At 38.0% G+C, this 14,179-nt stretch overlaps 2 protein-coding genes across 11 annotated transcripts in view; one reads left to right on the plus strand and one right to left on the minus strand.

Moving 5' to 3' along the window:
• The window catches only part of METTL8 (methyltransferase 8, tRNA N3-cytidine), a 194,631-nt gene extending 191,589 nt beyond the window's left edge, over window positions 1-3,042 (minus strand). For 4 of the 9 annotated variants that reach the window (XR_011528410.1, XM_070580131.1, XM_008527392.2 and 1 more), the window contains exon 1: window positions 2,754-3,007. Coding sequence is in view for 4 of the 9 variants with exons in the window: in XM_070580128.1 (XP_070436229.1) it covers window positions 2,754-2,970 (217 nt within the window). In the remaining 5 variants the exon portion in view is untranslated. Of the gene's footprint in view, window positions 1-2,753 lie in introns of all 9 variants that reach the window. The other 5 variants (XR_011528409.1, XM_070580129.1, XM_008527388.2 and 2 more) reach the window with 3 other exon arrangements.
• The window catches only part of DCAF17 (DDB1 and CUL4 associated factor 17), a 38,585-nt gene continuing 27,398 nt past the window's right edge, over window positions 2,993-14,179 (plus strand). Inside the window, exons 1-4 of one of the 2 annotated variants that reach the window (XM_008527385.2) lie at window positions 2,993-3,573; window positions 3,983-4,086; window positions 10,320-10,410; window positions 12,635-12,771. In XM_008527385.2, coding sequence (XP_008525607.1) covers window positions 3,448-3,573; window positions 3,983-4,086; window positions 10,320-10,410; window positions 12,635-12,771 — 458 coding nt within the window. In that variant the 5' untranslated portion in view covers window positions 2,993-3,447. The remainder of the gene's footprint in view (window positions 3,574-3,982; window positions 4,087-10,319; window positions 10,411-12,634; window positions 12,772-14,179) is intronic. The other variant, XM_008527387.2, reaches the window with a different exon arrangement.

Genomic DNA, 14,179 nt, shown 5'->3' on the forward strand with positions numbered 1-14,179 from the left:
CTTTGTCTCTGAACAAATGTTCAAATTTAATAACCTGAGTGCTTTATATATTTATCCAGTTATACTATGCTTCTTTAAACAAACTATATGAACAAAAAGCATTTTGTTAACTTCTGAATTTATATTTCCTCTTCCTTGTCTTTAAAATATCATGGCAAAGATGGTTAATTATACTGTAAACATCACAGAGACACAGTCTGAAAAAAACAAAGAATCAGTGTTTGTTCTATGTCCCAAATTAAGAGAAGTCACTTCCAAATCCTAAACTAGGAATATCTGTTCATGCCATTTTACCTTCAACAAATGGCAAATATCTACCTTATACGTAGAACTGCTGGAGGATTTAAGTTTTTGAAAAGTTATTTCTTCTTATTAATGTTGTAGTTTCCTGCTGACTTAAAGAATAAAGGGAGAATAAATCTGAATCTATGTTAAAAGTACTTAGTTGCTAATAATAGATTTTATACAAACATTGTTTTTAGAGTAGCCCATTCATTCAACAAACATATGCATCCTTAGTACACTGCCTAAAAATGTGGTTCATGCATATGTATGTTGAATGAATGAATGGACTACTCTAAAAACAATATGTTGGGAAGACAGACAAATGACAATTCTAATACAGTGCCACAAGCAATATGCAGAGTAACAAGTTGAAGAGGCAAGGCTATAACTAAAGTGGAATGGTTAGGAGAAGTGTCTGAGTGGAGCTGTGATACCTGGGATGTCTTGAGATAAATGGATAAGAGGAGAGGAAGGAGCTCCAAACAACAAAAAAATCTGAAAGGTAAAGGCACATTGGCTTGAGCAAGTGAGCAACACGTCAGAAGCTTAAGAGCAAATGTGAAGGCTGGACAAAGAGATGAAGCTGAAAATGTGGACAAGATGCAGATAATAGATGGCCTGTATACTACACTCAGGAATTCAGATTTTGTCCTATAAGGCACCTCCACAGACCCCTACGGATTCGTACATGTAGCCTCAAGGCTATGAGATTTCTCTCAGAGAAACTTTTTATTTTCAATTCGATAAAAATCTATAGGAAAAAATTTTAACAAAAGGATATTCTGGATGATCTCGATGACCACCTTTAATCGATTACTGTCACAAGACTTCAGTTTGCACGTTTGTGTTTGGGAGTGCACTGGCAAACAAGTGGTACCATTTTGATTGGCACAGGTTAATGAGAAATGGGGATTCCTTTATGTAAGTGATGTTGTTGGTGAAATGATGGTTTCGCTGTGGTCTAAGAAAAGAGGTGAGGACATTGGGCAATCTCTCAACACAAGGATGATATGGACAGGCCTTTCTGTAAGGAAGTTACGCCATGGAGGACAGTGAACATTTGCTTTCAGAATGTGTTAGGTCCAGTAAAAACAGTCTCATTGGTAACAATGAATCAGTATTTATTTGAACTTATTTCTTTTATAGTTTTGCTTAATTTAACTTATAACTGTTTGGGAGCTATAGTTGTATAAAAGATACAACATACGGAGTTTATATATAATTTTATATTTGCATGTATTTAACATACTGAAACTATTTTAAGTTAACAATAGAGAATTCTGAGTATGTACTCGGGTTTGAGAACTTCTGCTCTGGGTGACTGGGAGCCACTGGAAGGTTTGAACAGGGAAATGACGGATTACTGCTTTAGAAAAATCACTCTGGCAGCATGTGGAGGGCTGGAACTTAAAGTATTTAAGTAAGGCAGAAAGGAGGCTACTTAATATCAGAATGTGATAAAATACATGGTGAGGCCCTAATCATGCAGGGGATATGAAGAGGAGATGGACAAGAGAATCAAAAGGACTTGGTTGTGGGCGAGGGAAAGGAGGGCATTCAGGATGAGTGCTCCTTGGGTGACTTGGTGGTGAGATAAAGGCCACAGGAAGACAAACAAGTGGGTGTGAAGGGGAAGAAGAAAAGAGAGATGATGAATTCAATTCAGCAATGATTTGAATTTCATTTCAGCCAAAGAAAATCCAGTTATCTTTTCTGGGTCCCAGTTTTCTCAGTGACAGCTGCATTCATGAATTACCAAATTAACTATTATAGCACTCTCTAAAAATATACAAAGCACTCCACAGTATGCTGTAAATAAGTCATGAAAAATCAGCAAAAGCCCAGGCCCTGAAGGAAATTCAGCAGGGTTAAAAAAAGATATGGCATATTTTTACTAAACACTTCAATTGTGACCCAATGCATTCACCCAGTATCGTACGTTTTGCTTTGTCAGTCAGATACAATCACTCCTTTGAGCACATATTGAACAAGAAGTGGCTCGCAAAGCCCACGTGGGAGATGCAAAGACACCACCCTCAAGGGACTTAGAAGCAAAGCAACGGGACACATCTGGCGGTTGATTACTGAAAATGTGGTGTGATGGAACTTTGACCCTACAGGCAGGGTTAGTTAACAAAGTTATCTCTTACTTAAAGGAACCAATGTGGAATATCTTAGGCAGTCCAGTAAGAATGTAAACATTTCATATTTTATTCCCAATAAGGAGACAAACAAAGGAGGTGAGAGGAAGGAAAATGCAGCAATTGTTGCAAAACCAGTCTTCGCAGGCCAAAGAAGGGCAGTCCTCTGGGAAAGAGTTAATTCAACCCTAGTTTGGCGGGAGTGCCAGCGTCTTCCACCACTAACTCATAGTACAAAAGCACAGTGTTTAGAGATCCCAAATGCTTAACTGTCAACCTTACCCACAATGTCCAAGGTGCTACTGAAGGGAAAGTCGCGGGGCGTACCTTTAGCACAGGACGATGCTTTGAGGGGGCCGCACTCGACACAGCGCCCCTCTCGGCGCCCGGGGGAGCGAAGGGGTAGTGGGGCGACAAAAGAGGGATCCCTGAGTGCAGGGCGCGCACAGAGAACGCAGACCAGGACACCGCAGCACAGCGCCCCCACGGTTCTCCCCGGGCACCTCGTGCAGACCCGGAAAGGCGCGCCAGCCCGACAACGCATCCTCCGCGCGGCCAGAGGAGGCGGGGTGGGGCGGGGCGGGGCCGCGGCGGGTTGGAGGCGGGGCCGGGGCAAGTGCTCGCTCCCCGCCGCCTGATGGGAATTGTAGTTCTGGGAACAAGCCAAGCTCCCTCAGAGGGCACTGGGAACTACATTTCCCGGCAGTAGCAGTGCTCCGGCAGGCCGCGCGTTCCGGGGGCGTCGCACTGTCCGCAGTCGGGTGCAGAGACGGAGAGCGGTTGAGGGGGCGGCCGGGACTGGTATCTTTTCCTTTCCTATTCGTGCTGAGGCAGCGCCGGCTCTGCCTTCTCTCGCCGCGCTGCCGTGCGCCCCTTGCGCGGCTCCCCGTGTCAGCTTTTTCTGGTCCCCGCAGCGAATTGGGGGCCTCCAGGTTTCCGAGGTAACGGCCGCCGCTCCGCGCGGGAGTGAGGGGCGCGCCCCTCTTCGGCCCAGCCAACCCGGCGCCTGGCCCGCGCCTCCATGGGCCCAACCCGGAAGCCCAACGTGTGCCGCCGGCTGAGTCACCGGGCGCTGGGCTTCTTCTCGCGCGACGCAGGCGTGGTGCAGAGGACGAACCTGGGCATCCTGCGGGCGCTGGTGTGCCAGGTGATCGCCCGCCGGCCGGGACCGGGACCAAGGGCAGCGGGGCGCCTGGCGGTCAAGCCTCCTGCTGGGGTGCAGTTTCTACGCGAGAAAACCCTCTTTAAAAAATCACGTGTTGGGCAGGGGGTTCTATGCTCTGAATCGGGGGGATTAGTAAATAGCTATTAATAGGACTGTCAGATGCTTTTAGTTTTAAGCTTCTTATGTCTTCCTGCAAATAATCTTTCTAAAAATCGGTCACCTCACTTACACCAAAACATGAGGGCAGAGTAAGGAAGAATTGAACATAATTTTTTAAAATAACGTGCGTGAAATGACTTTGAAAACTGTAAATTTAACTATCCACCTATAATTGTTGCACAGTAGAGGCGTATGCGTTATTTCCTAAACTGAAATTCCTTGTGTCTTTCAGGAAAGTACTAAATTTAAGAACGTTTGGACTACTCATTCCAAGTCACCTATAGCCTATGAGAGAGGAAGAATATATTTTGACAATTATCGGTGCTGTGTCAGCAGGTATCTTCTGGTGAAAATTTTTGCTGTAATTCACCTCACTGTTGATCTCAACTCTAATTTTTATGGAACCACATGCCTACATTAGTGCTTAGTGAAATAAGAGACTGGAAAAATGGGTCCAAAATAATAGTAGGTGGTAAAATGCGAGTAATTTAAAAATCTTGTTAAATCTAAAAGTTTCATCTTTGTAAATACTAGTTTAAAGCAAAATTACTTTATAGTGCAGGCAAAGTGATAGTTTGCTCAGAAAACTGTAGTATCTAAAAGGTATCAGAGGCAAGAGAGCTAGGTATCCAATAATTAGATGCTGGTTTAGAGTAGAATTTCTGTCTTTTGTTTTGGAACTATTTGCCTTTTTTTGTTTAAGAGAAAATTTTCAAACTCGCTTAAGTAGGCAATAGTATAGTGAACCCCCATATACTCATTACCTAGATTCAAAAATGATCAAAATTTTGCCACATTTGCTTTATCTATCCCATTACCCCCCTTTTTTTACCTCTTACCTAAGTATTTTAAAGCATATTCTAAATATCATGCCATACTTAAGTTTGCTTCTCTAAAAATATGGGCGTTTTTCTTTTTTTTAAACAGCACTTTTTTTTTTGAGGAACATTAGCCCTGAGCTAACTACTGCCAGTCCTCCTCTTTTTGCTGAGGAAGACTGGCCCTGAGCTGACATTCATGCCCGTCTTCCTATACTTTATATGTGGGACACCTGCCACAGCATGGCTTTTGCTAAGTGGTGCCATGTCTGGACCCAGGATCCGAACCAGAGAACCCTGGGCCGCCGAAGTGGAAGGTGCGCAGTTCACCGCTGCACCACTGGGCCAGTGGCATTAAACAGCTTTCGTAAGATACAATTCACATACCATATAACTGTCCCATTTAAAGTTTACAATTCAATGACTTTTAGTTCATTGAAATTCATAATGAACCGTTGGTGGTTCATATAGGTAACCATCACTATAATTAATTTTTAGAACATTTTCATCACCTCAAAAAGAAACCCTGTACCCTTTAGCTATCACCGTAATACCTTCATCACCCTCAGCCCTAAGCAGCTGCCTTCTGTCTCTATAGATTGACCTATGCTGGATATTTCTTATAAATTGAATCATATAAGATGTGGTCTTTTGTGACTGGCTTCTTAGTAGAGTCCCAGTTTATTATTAGATGATGTAATTCAGAAACAGATGGAAGAGATGCATAGGGCAAGGTATATGGGAAGGGGCGCGGAGTTCCCATGCCCTCTGCGAGCTCCACTATTGCTGAACCTGCACGTGCTCACCAACTCGGAAACACCTCTCCTTTCCTAATACAGTGTATACATTTAATGCTATAGGTTTCCCTCTAAGCGTTGTTTTGCTGCATCCCACAAGTTTTGTTTTTTTAAAGATTTTATTTTTCCATTTTTTCCCCAAAGGCCCCGGTACATAGTTGTGTATTTTTAGTTGTGGGTCCTTCTAGTTGTGGCGTGTGGGACGCCGCCTCAGCATGGCTTGATGAGTAGTGCCGTGTCCGTGCCCAGGGTCCAAACCGGTGAAACTCTGGGCTGCCAAAGCGGAGTGCTCGAAATTACTCGGCCACAGGGTCTAGCCCCCTACACAAATGTTGATATGTATGTTGTATATTCATTTTAATTTCCCTCAAAATACTTTAAAGTTTTTTCTTGAGGCTTCTTTGACCTGTGTGTTAATTAGAAGTGTGTAGTTTAATCTCCAAATATTTTGGGATTTTCCAGCTATCTTTCTGTTATTGATTTCTAATTTAATTCCGTTGTAGTCTGAGACCATACTTTGTATTATTTCTAGTCTTCTGAATTTGCTGAGGTGTGCTATATGGCGCATATTGTGGTCTATCTTGGTAGTGTTTCATGTGAGCTTGAGAAGAATGTGTATTCTGCTGTTGTTGCATCAAGGATTCCATAGATGTCCATTAGATGCAGTTGATTAATGGTACAGTTCAGCTCAAGTATATCCTTACTTCCTTACTGCTTGCTTGATCTGTCAGTCGTTGATAGAGGTTGTGCTGGGGTCTCCAGCTGTAATAGTGGATTCGTCTGTTTCTCCTTGTGTGCTGTCAGTTTTTGTCTCATGTTTTGACACTGTTGTTGGATGCTTACACATTAAGGACTTTTATGTCTTCTTGGAGAAGTGACCCCTTTATCATTATGTAATGTCACTCTTTATCTCTGATAATTTTCCTTGTCAAAGTGCTTTGTCTGAAATTCATGTAGCTACTCCAGCTTTCTTTTGATTAGTGTTTACATGGTATATCTTTCTTCATCTCTTTACTTTTATCTGTGTCTTTATATTTAAAGTGGGTTTCTTGTAGACAATATATATTTGGGTCTTGTTTTTTTATCCCCTCTGACAGTCTCTGTCTTTTAATAGGTGTATGTAGACCTTTCACCTTAAAATGGTTATTGACATAATTGGTTTATTGCCTACCATATTTGTAACTATTTTCTATTTATTGCCTTTGTGTTTTGTTTCTTTTTTGTCTTTTATCTTTTTCTACCTTCTCTAGTTTTAATTGAGCATTTTATATGATTCCATTTTCTCTCCACTTTAGCATATCAATTATATTTCTTTTAAAATTTTTTTAGTGGTTGCCTTAGAACTTTCAATATACATTTACAACTAATCTAAGTCTACTTTCAAGTAACACGATACCTCTTCACTGGTAGTGCAGATACCTTATAACAGAGTATTTCTAATTCTTCCCTCCTGCTTTTTATAATATTGCTGTCATTCATTTTCCTTATCCATAAGCTATAATCACTGAATACCTTATTGCCATTATTATTATGAACAAGTTTTTATCTGTTAAATCAATTAAGAATAAGAAAAATAAAGGATTTTGTTTTACCTTCATTTATTCCTTCTCTAACACTCTTCCTTTCTTCACGTAGTTCTGAGTTTCTGACCTCTATCATTTTTCTTCTCTGTAAAGAACTTCTTTGAACATTTTTTGTAAGACAGGTTCACTGGCAATACATTCCCTCTATGTTTGTTTGTCTGAGAAAATCTTATTTCACCTTGACTTTTAAAGGATAACTTCCTGGGATACAGACTTCTAGAATGGTGGGTTTTTTTTTCTTTCATCACTTTAAATATTTCACTCCACTTTACTTGCTTGCATGCTTTCTGAAGAGAAGTCTAATATAATTCTTATCCTGTTCCTCTGTAGGTAAGGTGCTTTTTTCCGTTTGACTTCTTTCAAGATGTTCTCTTTGTTTTTGATTTTCTACAGTTGGAAAATGATATGCCTAGGTATATATTTTTTGGTATTTATCCTGCTTGGTGTTTTGTAAGCTTCCTGGATTAATGGTTTGGTATTTGTCTTTAATTTTTGAAAATTATCGGCCATTATTATTTCAAATATTTCTTCTGTTTTGTGCTCTCTGGTATTCCCATTGTGTGTACATTACACTTTTTCTAATTGTACCACAGTTCTTGGATATTCTGTTCTGCTTTTTTCATTCTTTTTTCTTTCTAGTTTGGGACGTTTCTGTTGATGTATCTTCAAGCTCACTTATTCTTTCCTTGGCTGTTTCCAGTCTATTGATGAGCCCATCAAAGACATTCTTTATTTGTATTCTTGTGTTTTTGATTTCTAGCATTGCCTTTTGATTTTTTCTTGGGTTTTTTATCTCCCTGTTTAATAACCCATGTTGATGTTGTCCATTTTTTCCATTAGAGCCCTTAGCATATTAATCATAGTTATTTTAAGTTCCCAATCTGATAATTCCAAAGTCTCCAACATATCTGAGTTTGGTTCTGATGCTTGTTTTGTCTCTTTAAACTTTGTATTTTGCAGTTTAGCATGCCTTGTAATTTTTTTGTTGAAAGTTCTGTGTGATGTATCACGTAAAAGGAATTGCAGTAATTAGGTCTTTAAAGTGAAGTTTTATGTTTAGCTGCCTAGGAATTAGGCTGTGTTTGTTGTTTGCTCTAGCTGTAGGTGTCAGATGCTAAATTTCCTGTAGTGTCCTTTTTTTTGTCTCCCTAGTACTGACTCCAGCGGCTTACTCCTGGGCTTTTGCTCCTGGTAAGCTGTGGTTCTTGGTATCCACCTCTCTTTCCAGTTTTTGGGGCAGCGGTTTGCCCTGTGACCTCAATCCTCTGATGGATCTAATAAGAATTGTTGGTTTTCAGTTTGTTCAGCTTTTTTCTTGTTGTGAGAACAGGAGTGATGACTTCCAAACTCTACATGTTGGACAGAAACCAGAAGTTAGAGAGGATACTTTTTTAGGTAGTGTTTGAGATTTATTCTGACCCCAGGAGGGCTCCCAGCAGTCTTTTTCCGGTTCTCTCTGGCATATTAGCCAGCATACGGTGTAGCCTGTATGGCCAGTGACTCTACCAGTCTCTTCCCATTTGCCTTTCACCACAACCTCCACTGGTTTTGAGAGTGCACTTAGGCTAGAACTTTTCCACACTCTGTTGCAAATGAAGTCAGTTCCTCTAGGAAGGGACTAGGGGTATCTGCTTTACAGCCTGCTTCTCCCCCCAGGCATAAGCTTTGAGCCAAGACTCTAGAGCTGAGGGATAGGGGGGAGGGTCAATGGTACGTTTCTCTCTGAGTGACTACCCTACTCTAAAAGCTGAGCACTTGGAGCTGGGACAAGCATTAGCCTCAGATCTTCTTGCCTCTCTCAGTGTGGAACCACTGCTTTATGAGATGAGATGGGGGCAGTCAGTGCTCCTGTATTCTTAGGCATGGCCATGCCCGAGGGTAGAGCCTCTATCCTGTGAGTAGGGACTGGGTGGAAGAAGGAAACCCCACCACTTGACTGCACTCACCCTGAACTCAGTCCCAAGAACAAGCAGCTGGGAGCTGGAGAGCTGGATGAGAAATGCTGTCATCCTGCCCCTCCTGGGGAGGTAGCCCTCTGGAAGCTGGGGGTGGAGGAAGTCCTGTGTTCTTGGCTGTACCAGTCTGGAGTGGAGTTTTCATCTTGTTGAGCTGAGTGGTGGGGAGGTAGCACATTCTAGTTCAAGCACCACAGACTTGCTATTCTTATTGAGCTCTAGTAGATTTTCTTGAATAAATGTTTCTTTGTTTGCTGTATGCCCCCAGGACCATTTTCAGAGCCTATAAATAGTTGTCTGTTTATCTTTTCCACCTGGGGAGGTGAAAATTCACCAGTTTTCCTGGGGAGTATGGCATAAGAGCTCCTCGTGCTATCATGTTAGAGGAGGAAATCTGGACATTTCTTAAATGATCATAATATCATTATCACACCTAGCAAAATTAGCAGAAATTCTTTGGTATTAATTAATGCCCATTTAATAACTTTCCCAATATAGCGGTATGTGCTTTAATTTAAAAAACATTTTAAATCAGAGTAAGTGGCATTGATTGGTGGTCTGATGGTAAGTAGAATTGGTGTTATTTAGTATGCCATTCAGGAGTGTTTTACCCATAGGTTAGAATCATATATATGGTTACTTTTGTTCTTGTGATTTCTGTTTGGTTTAAGCCATTGAATCAGGGAGAGAATGTCAAAGGTGAATAAAATTGTCACCCTGAAAATTTATTTGAAATAGTAGTTTAATTTTAAAGTTCACCAGTTAAAAAAATCAAAACGTCTATGATCACGTCTCAGTAGTAATCAGAGAAGTATAAATTAAAGGTAAGAGACACTTTTTCACATCAAAAACGTAGTGTTCGATATTGGCAGAAGTATAAACTTATATAAACTTATTCAACCTTTCCGAAAGGCAGTTTGGGAGTAAAAAAATGTTAAAGAGTGTTTCTTTTTTTATCCACTAATTTTCATTCTAAAATAATGGGACTCTTTTTAACTAATTTTCATTTTAAAATGTTGGAATAACAGTTTATGAACACCATGGAATTCAACAGAAATATTCCTAATAAATGGTCAAGGGTAAAGAAAGAAGTCAATATGATCCAGTTTTGGAAAATAATCTGCAGGTAGATAGCGGAATATGAATAAAAACTAGAGGGAAATGAACCAAAATGCTAATAATGGTTATTTGTGATAGTTTTACAGTATTATAACCTATTTTAATTTATTATATTTTTCAGATTTTTTTCTATGAGTGTCTATAACGAATTTTGTGATTACAAGAAAATGTTAACAGTTAAGAAAAAGAAAGCAAAGTAGCAAATTGTATTGATATTCTAAATCTCTGAATAGAAAAAAATTAAACTTGAGCAAATGCTATCTCAGTTATCAAGAAGAATAATATTTTTTTTTCTAGTGTTGCTTCAGAGCCAAGAAAACTTTATGAAATGCCAAAATGTTCGAAATCAGAAAAAATAGAGGATGCTTTATTATGGGAATGCCCAGTGGTAAGATTTGTTTTTGAGCATGTTTCTAAAGCATTTTTAGCCTAGAAAAACTGATTATTGTTAATATATTACATAAAGGAATAAAACTCATATATCATGGTGATTCTTGAATCTTGAAAGGAATCAAAAAGAAAGTATATCTTTTGATTATCATTTTTCCTCATGAAACAATTTCTGTCTTAAAAACTTGTATATTAATATTACAAATATGTATTAAAAATCTGACACCACTTGTAAATCCAGAAAACTAGAAAACGTTATGAACTGATTAAAAGTTCTATAAGTAATATAAGCTAGTTTATAGTTATTCTTAGCATTTAAGAGATCATTCTACTTAATATACTGAAACAATATAATATTCATTTAGGGCAACAGTTATGTTACATGATTCTGAAAGTGGATTCTTTCGAGTTTCCTCCACAAATCTTGTTAGGAAAATCATAAGATAAAAATAAAATAAAAGAATGAAAGTAAAATAAAAGTAATAAAATTCAGAAAGGTTTAAATCTATGTTTTCTTTCCAAACTCTATTGAAAGCTAAAAATAACTGTTGTGTCCCCAATATCTAAAGCTTTTTAGTGTATTTTCATTGGTAGAAAAGAGGAAGATGACAGATTTCTTAATTGAGAAAAGTTTTGAAGACACCAGTACAAAATACCAAAAATTTAGAGCAGTCCTGCAAAAACGAAGTTTCTAGTAACCTAATTCCTATTTTCATTTCTCTTTAAACATTTTGTTCACATTTGAAGTGAAGCAAGATTTTCCATTAAGAAAAACTAAGTAGCATATTGTTAACATATTGATGTGAAACTACGTTTAAATTAGCACCCCTTTTTTCTGAGACAATGTGTGAAATACAACTTTTGGTTTAGGAAAATAGCTCAAACCTATTATGTATGCTACTTCAAATTCCTATTTTTTTCATAGGCAAGGTATAAATAGTACATTTTAAAAAACTTTAAAATCTCCATGAGATGATACTTGTAAGACACCATTGAATGAAAAATTTATATCATTGCCTGTGAATTTACTGTAAGATGTTCAGTAGTTAATAAGCTTAAAAACACACATGCACAAACAAAACCAAAAATACAAAACCAAAAATCAAAAAACAAGAAAACCTTGTTTCTCTCCCTAATATTCGAAAGGACAGACAAATCATTAGGAGCATATATAAAATAACTCTCCTGTTCACTAACAGCTTAAGGAAATACTAGATTAATGTCAACTTTCCTATTCTTGACTTTCCTCTTAGGACTTCCTTTTATTCCACAAATCAGTATAGAACCCTTTGCTTCTCTTTCTCTTCCTGCCTCAGACTTCCACCTTGTGGTAGCTGCTCAGTGGCAAGGATGCCCAAGCAGCTATTGTCTGCCTTGTGAGGGAGTAATTCTTTAATGATATAGGTCATCTTTACAACTAGGTCTGTCTTCTCTTCTTTGGCAGGTTTGATTCTAGTTTCCAGCTTTTCATTTGGGTTTAGAGTAGAGCCACAGTGAATAATGGCATAATTTGCTCTTTTGCCTTTTTTACTTCTATCAAAAAGACAGCAAATCTTAGAATAAAGAAACATTTATTGTAGCAAATCACTCTTAATTGCTATGCTATTCTACATGGTTTTAAGAACTGTTATTGTGGGCTGGCCCAGTGGTGTAGTGGTTAAGTTCACATGCTTCACTTTGGCAGCCCAGGGTTCGCAGGTTCAGATCCCATGTGCGGACCTACAGCCACTCATCAAGCCATGCTGTGGTGGCATCCCACATACAAAATAGAGGAAGATTGGCACAGATGTTAGCTTAATTAGAAAGAGGAGAATTAACAATAGATGTTAGCTCAGAGCCAATCTTCCTCACCAAAAAGGAAAAAAACCACAACTGTTATTGTTATCATTGTTATCATAGATAGTAATACTCCTACTACTATTGTTGTTATGATGTTTGGCTAGCATTTATTGGATACTTAATGATAAACAATAATTAATAAGTAATAAATTATTTCAGGTACTGTTTAAGTGCTTTACATGAATAAACTCACTAAGAAGTTAATGATGAAAATAATTTCCCACAGTTTTATCTTTCCTTAATTCTCTATTTGCGCATTTAATATTCCTTCTTTGGTTTACGTATATGACTATTTCTTTAAGTGTTTAGCTGTTTTCTTTGGACATTGATTACTGCAGATTGTTCATAGCCAGCAGTTTTAGTTGTACACCTAATTTTTCTAGGGGGACATGCTGCCCAATCCATCAGATTATAAATCCTCTCTCATAGCATTGACTGCTCATAATTGGCTGCTTCGTATATCAGCAACTACAGGAAAAGTGCTTGGGAAGGTTTATCTTGCTTCGTATTGCAAATTCAGGTATGAGCTGTGACTTTATTATTCAAGATTTTATTATAAAAACTTGAGCCATGTGGCCTCCAGCTTTTTTGTTTTGTTTTGTTTTCCGTTGTATACCTGGATCTTGATTTATAAACCTAATGTCTTTTTTTCCCCTCGTGACTACATTTCAAGATCCTCATATAGAATCCCTTTATGATTTTCTTTGTATCTCTCATAAGTAACTAACCTATAATAGTTGGCAGATAGACTTAAAAAAAATTTCCTGTGTTTTCCTTTCTACAAATACTATTTTATAGGAATTTTCCTGAATGCTAGTCTGTTTCAGTTAAATTATCTGCCTAGTACACTCTAAGAACTGTTAGTTTAACTATGAGTTTTATAAGTTAAATGTAAATTTTTGGAGTGAATACGTGCACGCAAAATGGGAAAGTAGCATTTTTAATGCTTTTTATAACTTCCATTTTAAAGCAGGAATAACTTTTCTAAGTTTTAAATACTGTTAGATCAAACAATTATTATTCATTGAAACTCCAGAAGGATTAAAATTATATATTTTTTATAGGAATATATTCATATAAGGATCTGGAGGGAATTATTTTAGCTTCTTATTTGTTTCTAAAATCAGTTACTTTGCTTTTATAATTTGCGTAACTGAAAAACTGTTGGCTTATAAAATATCTGTTATTCAGTAGTCCAAGCTTACCTGCGGTTTTGCTTTCCATGGTTTCAGTTTACCTTCAGTCTATTTACTATTCAGTCTAAAATATTAAATGGAAAATTCCAGAAATAAACAATTCATATGTTTTAAATTGTATGCAGTTCTGAGTAGCGTGTTGAAATCGCCTGCCCTCTCCCTCTGTCCTGCCCAGGATGTGAATCATCCCTTTGTCCAGCATATCCACGCAGTGTATGCTATCACCCATTAGTCACTTAGTAGCTGTCTCTGTTATCAGATTGACTGTCAAGGTATCTTAGTGCTTGTGTTCAAGTAATCCTTATTTTATTTAATAATGGCCCCAAAGCACAAGAGTAGTGATGCTGGCAATTCAGATATGCCAAAGAGAAGCCATAAAGTGTTTCCTTTAGGTGAAAAGGTAAAAGTTCTTGACTTAGTAAGGAAAGAAAAAAAATTTTATGCTGAGGTTGCTAAAATCTACAGTAACTTTTATTATAGTATATTGTTATAACTGTCCTATTTTATATTATTATTAATCTATTACTGTGCCTAATTTATAAATTAAACTTTCTCTTAGGTATGTATGTATGGGAAAAAACATAGTGTATATAGGATTCAGTACTATCTGCAGTTTCAGGCGTACACTGGGGGTCTTGGATTGTATGGTCTTGGATTGGATTGTATGGTCATGGATAATGGGGAACACCAGTATTTTGATTTTAAGTATAAGGAAACTGACCCAAAGGAATA

This window comes from Equus przewalskii, chromosome 17, assembly GCF_037783145.1.
Source record: "Equus przewalskii isolate Varuska chromosome 17, EquPr2, whole genome shotgun sequence".
Taxonomy (NCBI): Eukaryota; Metazoa; Chordata; class Mammalia; order Perissodactyla; family Equidae; genus Equus; species Equus przewalskii.